The 11,751-nt window shown below is 42.6% G+C and overlaps 1 protein-coding gene across 5 annotated transcripts; it reads right to left on the bottom strand.

Moving 5' to 3' along the window:
* Positions 1-818: 818 nt before the first annotated feature.
* On the bottom strand, positions 819-7,462 carry ZNF639 (zinc finger protein 639). Of its 5 annotated transcripts, none has more exons than XM_030954861.1 (6): positions 7,361-7,462; positions 6,267-6,370; positions 5,803-5,879; positions 5,169-5,264; positions 4,166-4,306; positions 819-3,895 (listed from the first exon to the last, which is right to left on the bottom strand). In XM_030954861.1, the coding sequence occupies exons 3-6, from the start codon at positions 5,858-5,860 to the stop codon at positions 2,748-2,750; spliced, it is 1,443 nt and encodes a 480-aa protein (XP_030810721.1). In that variant the 5' UTR covers positions 5,861-5,879; positions 6,267-6,370; positions 7,361-7,462; the 3' UTR covers positions 819-2,747. The 5 variants fall into 5 exon arrangements, with proteins under 5 accessions (XP_030810721.1, XP_030810720.1, XP_030810723.1 ...); XM_030954860.1 differs by lacking the exon at positions 7,361-7,462 and adding an exon at positions 6,906-7,194; XM_030954863.1 differs by lacking the exon at positions 7,361-7,462 and adding an exon at positions 6,906-7,194 and having other exon boundaries at positions 4,172-4,306.
* Between the last annotated feature and the right edge of the window lie 4,289 nt (positions 7,463-11,751).

Genomic DNA, 11,751 nt, shown 5'->3' with positions numbered 1-11,751 from the left:
GTCTGAAAAGCAAAGAATCAAATACAGGTCTCTCACACATATAAAACACGACCAAAACCAATCTCATGACCTTGCGTAGCTTCTGCTTGGAATGCTGTTCCTGAAACAGCTTAACCTCGCAGGTACCAGTGAACAACCAGAATTTGATACTTACTGCCTTGGAGAAAAATAATAAATACTGGCACAGTGCTGGTCCCTAGAGTTTATTTCTGCCTCTCCGGACTGAGATGAGCAGCTTGGGCTCCAGGGTGACGGATCTGTGGCCAGGTCAGAGCACTCACCTTCCACTTTCACCCTAATAACCCAAATGTCATTCCTGTCCTTGGCATGCTCAGCCATGCCTTTCAGCCTTCCACATTCCACGCAGACTCATTACCTATTTTTTCACTACCTGTTTTTTTTATTTGTAACGTATTTTTCCTACTACTTAGTAACTTTCTTGCTTTAACATGCAGATCATGTGGCAGCCAGCAGTGTACTTGTGTTCCCTTTTAAAATGAGACATGCTGCTCCTGTACACTTTCATTTACTACCTGATAGTAAAAAGAAAATACCAACATTAGTCCCTCATTTATAAAATCCAACCTAAAATGACCTTGGATACATTTCCTGTTTAGATGCTGTATTTCAGCTTGGAATTATCTGGCTTCACAGCATTCCTGTGGGGGATTGTTTTGATTCCCATTTTAGAGATCAGAAATAACCCAACTCAAAGACAGCCATGAAGTTATTCATGTCAACAAAACAAGTTTGCTGTATCACAGGGCTCTGTGCTGGCACAAGACACCACCTTTCCTGCTGGGGACACAATGCTGTCTACACATCTTAAGCCCCCTCATTTATTTTGGGGGATTTTTAAATGCCTTTTTTCCACTTCTTGTTTCTGTCTCCCAGAGCATCTTTCTCTCCAGAGCTCCGCTGTGCCATTCTACCTCTGTGCCATCAGCAGGAGCAGAGTTTTCAGAGAACCAGCATTCCCCCTTTCAGATATATGAGGAAAATTAACTTTCCATATAGAAAATAATTCATCTTAGTGTTTTGTTAACTGTATTATTGCTACTATTTTAAGCCAGCCAGGGAAGAATGTGTTCAAAATAGGAAATCGGCAATTCTACCACAGATACTGTCATTCTCTATACAAGGGAGTAATAAAATACAGCAAGAGAGCCTCAGGTTGCCCTTTCAATGACAAAACACACGATCTAGTAGTGTATCAGCATTTCAAAGTGACAGAAATGGCCTTGCCTCTCACAACAAAATAACCACTAAGTGGTTCATACATTTTCCAGAAATACTTCTCTGGAAATCAGAACTTCCATTAATCGATAACATTCAGCCAAGTTTTATCCTTAGCTTTAAAAATCAAATCCAAAGACCCTTGCATGCCTTGAAGCTGGTAACACCAAACCTCACTGAAAAAGAAATGTTTGATACATTAATTATCTCTATACAAAGCTTGCATTAGACAATCTTACATTACAAATTTACAATCAATGAAGAAAGAAATGTAAACTCCACCAGTTATTATTATGGGTATTTTCACCATGGTATCTAGCATGATCTATGTGACGCCACTCTTCTTTTTTTATCTGTCCAACTATCCACTCAGATATAGAGCTACAGAATGAAATGTAAAAACTCACTTCCAATGATTACAAAGGCAGGATAGTGATTTGTATAATATAAACAAATGTGTGAAATAATTTGAGAGCGATTAGTAAAAATTTTGTAACTTACCAGTCTTTTAAGCCCGTATATAAAAGTTTAAAATTTACAGAGTTAAAATAACATTCCTCAAGCTACTAGTGGTGGAAAGATAATTATAAATATACAGAATTACTACAACAATATAGACTACTAGAAGCTTTCTCTAATCAGAGGTTGGTGACATCCATAATTTTAGTGAGAGCTATATTAGGATTTTATATAAGAATTGCATGTTGTACATTCTCAGCAGGATCATTGCAAATTCCTTTTGCAATTACTCTTTAGAACATGATCTAATCCAAACCCAAGCAATGTGTGTCTCCTCAGTGCATTAAAAGACAGGAACTGAAGGCAAATAAAGGGAATATCATGTGGGAGTCATGCAGTACATATGTGGAAGAGTGTGTTGTGCATGTGTTGGACAGTCCCACAGATGAGACAAACACAGAACAAAGTGAACAGTGAGGTCAGAACGTATCCCAGGAGAAAAACAGGACAATTGAAAAATCTTATCAGGAGCATGAGGTGGGAAATGAAGGCTGGTATGTGAATCTGGAGATGTCCATGCCTGGGACCTTTTGGAGCACCCTTATCTTTGGCAGGCCAGCGCTACTGCTAAACACCAGTGCAGTGACCTGCTGCCACCCAAGGTAACACAAGCTGGATGTGGAACTGAGACCACATCCAGCATAGAATGAGATATTTGCTTTGTTTTTGTGCCTTTTTAAACTCAAGAGAGCTGGTCCTGTACACTAGACATGAAAGAGCAGGATGACCACCAGAACTGGTATCACAACATGCAATTACTCCCCCTGTTCCTCCCCCCAAAATCTGATCCATCACAGTGTAAATGTGATTATTCCTACTGAAACCCTTAGACACGGAAATTCACAACACCACGTGCTATACATGCTTTGCTGATATAAAGATGAAAACATTAGAAATGTACAGTTGCTGTTAAAATTGTATTTAATATCACATTCCAGTGACTGGAAATTAATTCAAATTCTAAACAAATTGATTACAGGGAAAGAAAGCAATCACACCGTCTCATGTATCTGAAGATGACTTAAAAGATCTTTTTCATTCCCAAACCTCATTAAACAATCAGTACATTTATGAGGCAAATCTGCTGAATGCCTGAAATCCAAATGAGTTTTAAGGTCCTCAATTTGTCCTGTTGAATATTCACAGTACTGACACAAATAAATCCCTTCAGATAAATGAGAGCTTAGGTGCTTGCAATATTCCAACATACCTGAAAACCCCTTCCCACAGTCATCACAAACATGAGGGAATATTTTGGTGTGCTCAATAGCTACATGCCTGTTGACATTTGTGTGCAGCCTGCTCCTAAAGCCGCACACCTGGCACACAAAGAAGTTTTTGCATTTGTCAAAAGTGATTTTGTTGATGAGGCTGTACTGGCCCCGCTCCTTGCTGTGGTAGCTGTCGCTCAGCTCGATGAGCCGGCACGCGTGCTCGTTCACCACGTGGCTGTGCAGGTCCTCGGGGTCGTTGGTCTCATGCTCACAGAACTGGCACAGGTACTGCTCGTCACAGCTGTGCTCCTGGAAGTGCAGGTACAGCTCGCTGCTGGAGGAGAACTGCACATCACACTGCTCACACCAGTAAAGGTGGTCGTTGAAGTGAGTGTCTGCTATGTGCTGACTCAGGTTCTCAAAAATCACCGTTTTGTAATCGCAGTATTTACAGATGTACGGATCCTCCTCGTGGAGTTTTACGTGCTCAATGAGCTGCACTTTGCTGGAGAAACTTTCTTTACAAACTTTACAGACATGAGTGTCTGTACATGTCTTATGCTTCAGGATCATGTGCTGCTTCAGATCAGAGAAGTACTTGCTGTTGAACTCACAGAGCTCACACTTGTACAAGCCACTGCTGTTGGCTCTCAGCAAGGGCCACTTCTGTTGAGCTGTGATATTCAAAGCCTGGTTCTTCTCAAAGATCTTACACGTCTCCAGAGGGATTTCCTCAAGGTCCTCAGCTTCCAGCTTCTCAGGTGACACAGTCTGTGTTTCTATATCATGAACTTCTACAGCATTCACTTCTGTTGTAGAAATTTCTACAGTTTGGATATCTAGAGGTTTCTCCTCTTCTGTGGGGCTGTCACTGAATATAGGTGAGTCACATAAGTCTCTGCACATTCCATTGTTAGTACCTTTATCTGCAGGAGGAAATACATAATAGAAGGTTGAAGTAAACCCACTACAAAACACCTGGGCCCATTTTTAACTTTTCAGTCAGCTGCAGCAGCTTTCAAATGCAAAGACCAGTTATTTTTCCCCTGCCAGACTATGACGTATTATCACCTAAGAAAGCAATACCAGAAAGTATAAACCCTTCACCATTTCCGTCAAAGCAAGGAAGTTACACAAATAGCCATGAGCAGCTGGGCTCTCCAACCTCCCAGCTCCTCATCTGCAAACACACTGACCTTTACCTTTATCCTTCTTTTTAGGGTCTGTGCAGTGCATCCCAGCATTTGAGTGTGGCCCACTCCAGTGAGAGCTCCCAGCGTGCACCGGACTGCCGTCATCATCCGTGTCCAGGCTCTGCACAGGACTGTGGAATCTGCCTGCAAAGGCAAGGGAAGCATTTCCTTGTCATCATTTCTCCACACTAGCATCATCCTGATTCCTGCATTTAGCCATAGATCTTCCTTACTATTTATTTATTCTACTTGCATAAATTTATCTTTATATACTAAGCACATCATAACCTACATTTTAAAAAAGTAACAAGAAATACCTTGAAAATTATTTTCATACGTGCATAGAAAAACAAAAGAAATCAAAAAGTAACAAATCTGTCTAGAAGATTTCAGCAGAAAATACTGAATTTACTACTGAAAATTCTGAGCTGATTATACAGAAAAAAACTTAAAATCCTTAAATGAAACATTACATTTAAAAGACACAACTTAAAAATTATTCTTCAATGTTTCTGGACATTGCATTTTAAAATATGATACTTTCTAAAACTTCTGCAGACTTTATGGTTAATTATTAGAGTGAAAAGAAAAATAAATGGACTAAAAATCCACCATCACATTTACTCTGCTAAGCTTCCACCCACTATTGGATGTTTTATAAAAAGGCATTTTGTTTTGCCGGGTACAAGTACAATTCAATGCAACTGTTGGTAATTTCCATCTGAATTCATCAACTTTATTACCTAGGTAGTGAGTATTGGAAGTAGTTTCATCACCATTATAAATATATAAATGTAAAATTTTGTTCTTTTTGTTGTCATTGTTTCTAATTTGAAAACTGTATTTCAGCTATAACAATTAGCAACCTCCCACCAGTCTAAGGCCCATCAGATCACAAGAACACTCAGAAATCACCTGCTATATAATGTGTGTTCTATTTGCTTCTATGACTAGGAACATGATATATTAAAGAACTGCAGAACAAGACCCCAAAACATAGTCTTACCTCTGTTTATATCTGGCTGTCTCATGGAACAGACACTATAGCAGTGGTCAGAAAAAATTCCACTGTTGTCTATGTATCTGCTTGCACCTGAAGAATCTAAACCAAAACATCAACAAAAAAAGTTTAAGTACTCATGTCTTATCGTAACTACAGATGTATTTCTTGCTCATCAAAATTCTTTTCACATTTTACTTGTTGTTTTGGAAGAATTCCTGTTGTGATTTACACCTTCCAGCTGCTGCCCTAATGTTTGGAGTAGCAGGTCTCTGCTCCCACTGAGGACATTGACAAGAGTGTGGCCTGTTCAGTGCTGAACATTCCTCTCTACCCACCCCACCCCAACTTTTACAGAATTCCTGGCCTCTGTGGAAGCAGAGTCACCTTCATTTGCAGCTAAAGCCAGTTCCCCCATGTGCAGGAGTACAGAACAAACCACTCAGGTGCACTGGCTCAAGGTGGCCCAACAAAGGAGCCTGCAGAGTGGGTGCTGCCCATTCAAGCCAAGATTTCACATCCCACCCTTTGTGTCACTGCTTTTCCATGTGTTGGCAAAAGTGGTCACTTCTTGTAAAGTTATTATTCTGAGAAAAAGATTAACTTACTAAAGTGTACATAACTCAAGCTCCAGACTGACCTGAGTAACGAGAAGGATGCAGAGTCTTCCTTTTCCTCTTTTTAGGATGTTCATTCATTTTGAACAGTCTACATGAACTGTAAAGTAAAAACATTAAAGAATTTGATTTGTTTGTATCTAGTTTATCTTTCAGAACCTTATGGAACAATACAAGCGTTTTGAAAACCTGTATATCAAATACCAAAGTTTTTTCCTACTCCCCCTTCTTGCCCCCCAGCCCATTTTGATACAGTTAAGAACCCACTAAATGCACACAGCTGCTGAAGTCCAGTTTCACATTCCTGCCCTGGAGCAAATGGTTCACCTAAAAGACAGACAAGTCAGAACTCCAGGTACTCCAGCACTCAGGGTCATCTACAAGCCTTCTCTCCAGCACCCTTTTTGTCAGAGACATGACATTGAGGCAGAGCCCTTCACAAACGAGTTTTAGTGCTTAAAATACCAACACAGTCATGCTCTCTTACCAAAAATCCTAGACTCTTCAGTATCAGGAAGCAGAGCAGCTAAGAAGCTGATGACTGTACAGCTTCCAAATGTAGTGAATTCATCAGCTCAAGAAGACCTTCACCTACGGAATGACAACATTTTAAACCACTTAAAACTTGAGCACAAAATAGAAAAAACACAGAATCAGATACACGTGATACAAATACTACAAAGAATAAATGTATGAAACTTGAAGCTACAACATAAGAAATTGATATCAATTTCGGTTTAGAGCATCACAATTAGTGAGGTGGATGCACTGGTGTATTTCTTTTTCTTTTGTCTCAGGGTAGCTGGCTTTCGCTGCACTTGGCAGCTCCTGAGAGTAGAAAAATATTTGGAAACGAAACACAAACAGTTGACCTATATACGGGACAAACAGTCTGGAAGAAGAAAAGGCTACAAACAAGGAATGTGATGCGGGTTGCCATGACTGAAGAACGCTTGGGGGCCCAGGATCTTCTGTAGTCAGTGCCACGCACCGGAGGGGAAAGGACGGATAAAAGGGCCCTGATCAACTCAACGATGTTCTCCTGACATTAAATATTTTCTGAACTAAAATTGTATTTCAGGAGATGGAAAAATAATTGATTTTCTAGAAGTATCAGTACCCTCACCGTTTTCTGTGATTGCAAGGGAAGAACCGACAGCGCAGTCACACCGCAAGTCTCACCCCAGGTAACGTGCGTGAAAAGCTCAACCTTTTCTGCAGGGATCGTACGGCGGGGCAGCAAGGCGGGTTGTTCTATTCCAGCGGCTTTCCCGGCCCGGAAAAGCGGGATCCAGGCCCCGAGCACCGGGATCCCGACCGGCCCCAGGGCCTGCGCGGAGGCCGCACGGGGAACCCAGGCGGGAGCGCGGCAAAGGCGCCGCTCCGCCCCGGCCGCAGCCGCGGAGCCGCGGGCACGGGCGAGGCCGCGACCCCGCAGGGGAGGCGGGAGAGGGCCCGGCCCGGGGCCGCACCGGGAGAGCCGCGGGCCAGGCCGTGAATCACAGCTCACCTCCCCCGGCGGGGCCGGGGCACGGGCGGCTCCCGCCCCGCGGCTCCCCGGGCGCTGCCGCCGGGACTCACCTGCCGGCCGCCAGAGCCGCTCCGCTCCGCTCCTCCCCTCCCGGGCCCGGCGTGGCCGCTCCGCTCCCGCGCGGCCCCGGCCCGGCCCGGACGCTCCGCGGGCAAGGGGCGGGAAAGCGGCGAGCGGCCGCCGCCGGCAGCGCCCCCTGCCGCCCACGGGCGGCCCCGCACCCGCCCGTCGCCATAGCGACAGCGAGCGGCCTAAATAAACCTTCAGCTGGTATTTGTACCCGTATGGCGACAGCGAGCGGCCTAAATAAACCTTCAGCTGGTGTTTGTACCTGACACCGTCTGCACGGCCGCTTCTCCATCCACAGGCCTCGGCCAGGGCTGGCAGTGTGTAAACCTGCTTCAGAACAGTGTCTGCACTCCGACTTTACAAAAATGAGACGGTGATGTCAAAGCCAGAGCCTCATGAAGCTCAACTTTACTTTTTGTGTCAATGTAGAAGTTGTCCCTTAGAGCTACTGCATAGGAGAATCAATATAAAGTGTATCATAAATATATACAGTACAAGAAAGAAATACATGCATACAGAAAGACAAGGAGTTATTGGAGAGGGACCAGTGGAGGCACAAATTGAGGAGGGGTCTGGAGCATCTTTTGTGAGGAGAGAATGCAGGACTGGGGCTGGTTAGTCTGGATGAGAGACCTCTGGCAGGGGATCTCATCAATGCACAGAAATATTTCAAAGGCAGGGGCCAGAAGATGGTGCCAGACTCTTCTTGGTGGTTCCAAGCAACAGGGTGAGGAGCAATGGCCATAAGCTAAAACACAAGGAGTTTCACCTCAACATGAGGAAAATCTTCTTCACACTGAGGATGGCAGAGCACTGGAACAGCTGCTCCTCTCTGGAGACATTCCAAACCTACCTGCATGTGTTCCTGTGTTACCTGCTCCAGGTGACCATGCCTTGGACTGGATGATCTCCAGAGATCCCTTCAAAAACTAACAATTCCATGATTCTGTGAAATATGTATAAATAAGCATTTGCAAATTAAAATAAGCAACTCTCCCCTTTCTAAATTTATAATCACATCTCTTTTTGCTGAGTTCTTCTTCATGCCACAGGAAAAAACACCAAATTGTATTGAATCACAAAGCAGAACACTTCAAACAGCATCTTACTTTTTTTAAAAATACCTCAATAATTTTGAAGACATGAGGGAGGCTGCTACAGTCCCTTATTTCCATGACTTAAAATAACATAAGTGTTTCATTCATTGAATTGTTTTGCTCTGCCTTAGCCTGAATTTACCTAGCTCTACAAAAAAGTTTTGAAGCAGAGAATCCACAATAACTCTAATGATGTTGCTCCACTGACTGGCAAAAAAAGAAACTATACCCTGTTTCTGGCCTTAGTTTTATTCAGTATCTGGCAGATGAAACTGGACTTATTCTGTCTATAAAATCCTACTTTTAGCCTTTGTCCTGAGGCTGGAAACATCCCTTTAGAGTAACATGACTTGCTTAGAGCTAGATGGAAAGAGCTTTGTGCTGTGATCACAGGAGTTTTGGTGGTGAGCAGCAAAACAGAATTAAAAGTGTCCTTCTGCTGGCACACTGCTGAGCCCTCAGACGTGAAATAAATGTTGTATGCCTATGATCTCGTGCACTGAGTTACCAATCCAACAAGATCCTGGTCTCCCAGTTCAGTTTGTTCTCTGCTTTTTATTCCAGCCGTGGTTGCTGAGGTTTCCCCAGGACAGCTTGTGTTAAAGGTCTCACAAATCGGTTACAGCCTCCCAAATGGGCGGATGCCCACATAGCTCTCCCTCTATTCACCAAGATGTTTTCTCTACAAGCGTTCCAGGAAAGCACTTTTCCCATTTCCCAGCGGAGGGCAGTGATGAGAACCTAAAAATCCACACATGGCAAAGAGAGAGGAAAAAAAAAACCCAAGCCCAAACCTTTGCTTTGAATTCAGTTCTACTTGTGAAGCAAACGCTGGCGGACCAAAGCATCTTCTGTACTTTTGGACTGATTTATTCTCCACCCAAAGCGGCACAGCCCAGCACCACTTATGTCAGATAAAAAGACAAGGCTTTAAGTGAAAGAAGAACATCTGAGGAGAATCCCCTTTGAAGCTGCAGATCCAGTTCAAAGCCACAAGCATCAAACAGAGCTATCAATGCTTTGGACAGAACAGCCTAAATGAGTCTTGTTCTTTAAACCACCACGTGCTTGGGATGTTGAGAGAGCTCTGGGTGAGGTTTTAATCAGTCAGAACTGACAATACAGAAAAGCCTGTGTGACATTCACTTCTTGTTTAAATGGACAACATAGATGATGCTCATTTCAATTAGTGGGGATGTATCCTGACCAAAACAAGCATGAGGTAAGCCCTTCCTTCAATGACAGCAGTTAGCATAGCTCATGAGGATAACCTTCACTGGAGGTAGGTTTGTTAGTGATTAAAAGGACATGTAGGAGGTTGCTTGACATATCTTGTCTAGCATCAAGTTCTTTGCTCTTTCGTTACATGGGTTCAGATTTTAGATTGAGTCTTTCCAAGGCAGGTTGGCAAACAGACTGATTTCTGAGCATAAAATCAGGAGGGCTAACTGAGATTCCCATGCTAAAGCAAATGGCCCACATTGCAAACCTTTCTTGTTTCACCAGCATAATTTTGCAAATTTTCTGTGATTTTTTCATGTTTAGACTTAGAACCACCACAAAAATCACACCCTGGCACTAAATGGAAGTCAAGTCTAAAATTTGTATTTGAACAAGAGCTGATGATGTTCTTATCCTGAACCATCCTGTGCAACTAAGACACAGTTGTAGGCACTCACAACCATTTCATAGTTATTAAGCAAAGGTAAAACTCACCTTATGTATAATAAACACAAGTTTAACCGGTTAGTTCAGGTTATTGAAGTAGCTAGTTCCAAAGCCCCAGCCATTCTTTTCAGACCAGAGCTCTGCTGAAGCTTCAAAACAAATGTAAGGATGATGATGTCCATTTTTTATTAGAGTTTTGGTCTAGCACAGACTGAGCACCTGCTGGAACACAGCCCTTCTCAAAGCTGGGCAGCGTGACCTGAAACAGAAATGACCAGTGTACAAAGTTTAGAGCTGACTGGGGACAAAAATATTTTGAGGGGGCCTGATTAAAAACCCTGACACTTGCTTCATCCCTCCAAAAAAAAGTGAAATCCTCACAAGAGGACTCAAATCTTTCCCAGTTTGTTAGGAACTGGAGTCCAAAGTAGGCCAGCATGGCCACAGAAGGAGTTCCTTTGCAGGCTCATGCTATTATACTGCCAGTGAGTAATTTCCCCAAATGTTTGTCACTCTTTCAAAATTAGTATTGGATATAAAAATAAACCCTTGTTTGTTTGGTTTTTTTAAATTATAATTTTGGTAATAAAAGCATGAAGCATATTTTTTAAAACCAGATTGATTTAGCAGGGACTGTAAACCATCAAGCTGAAACACTTCAATAACATCATCTTTCTTGTCACAGCTTTTTACAGCCCACGTCTAAAACTAAAATAAAATTACTTATTTTGAGGTTCAGCATTTACAAGAACAAATGCCACACACATATTGGACTTTTCACCCCCTAAATAATGCAAATTCCATTTCTGTTCCCCCCAAATTAACTGAGGTATGCAATTTCCATTTCCTTTCTTCTAGCCGTTTTCAAAGGCAGAGCTGCAACGCCAAATCACACACCAAGACTGAATATTCCTTAAATTCTCGCTTCAGAATTCACAGGTGTACCAACCATATCATTTTAATTTAGTTGTTAGTATATACATTAACACTCAAAAGTGTGATAAAAACCAAACAAAAGTAGTTTTTTTAATAAACAGCATGATACAGACCGCGAAGATAAATAAAAAGCAGACTTTTTACAGTTTCCCATGAACATGAACTACAATAAGTATCATAGGCCAAACTTTTGTTACTTGAGTAGCACAGCAGAAGGGTTAAAAAAAGGGTTGTGTTTTTTTTTATTTAAAGTACTGCAAGACTATTCTCAGTATGACAACACATGCATCTTGCTGCATCTTAAATACTTTTTGGCCCATTATTACTAAAAATGTCTTGCTTTCTACCTACTTTACCACAGACCTTTAGCACAGAATGACACACACATGGCAAAGTCCCCCCCTGCCCCAGTAGTGGTTATTTCAAAAGTAATTGTCTCATTTTTAAAAGGTAATTGAAGCATTGGTGGGTGTTTTTACTTTCCCTTTGATGCAGACAGGTAACTGCTCCCAGCTTCAGTGAAGCTGCACAGCAGCATGGAGAGCTGACACCCTCCTGGGCTCTGTTTTTTACCCCAAATTCCATCAGGATGCTGGGCTGGCTCGGGAGGAGCAGCTCAGGGGAGGGGAGCCTTCCCCCTGCCCTTGCTCAGCACTGCTGAGACCACACCT

Source organism: Camarhynchus parvulus, chromosome 9 (assembly GCF_901933205.1).
Source record: "Camarhynchus parvulus chromosome 9, STF_HiC, whole genome shotgun sequence".
Classification (NCBI taxonomy): domain Eukaryota; kingdom Metazoa; phylum Chordata; class Aves; order Passeriformes; family Thraupidae; genus Camarhynchus; species Camarhynchus parvulus.
Note: the sequence above shows the minus strand (reverse complement) of the source record. Positions and strands in the feature narration are given on the sequence as shown.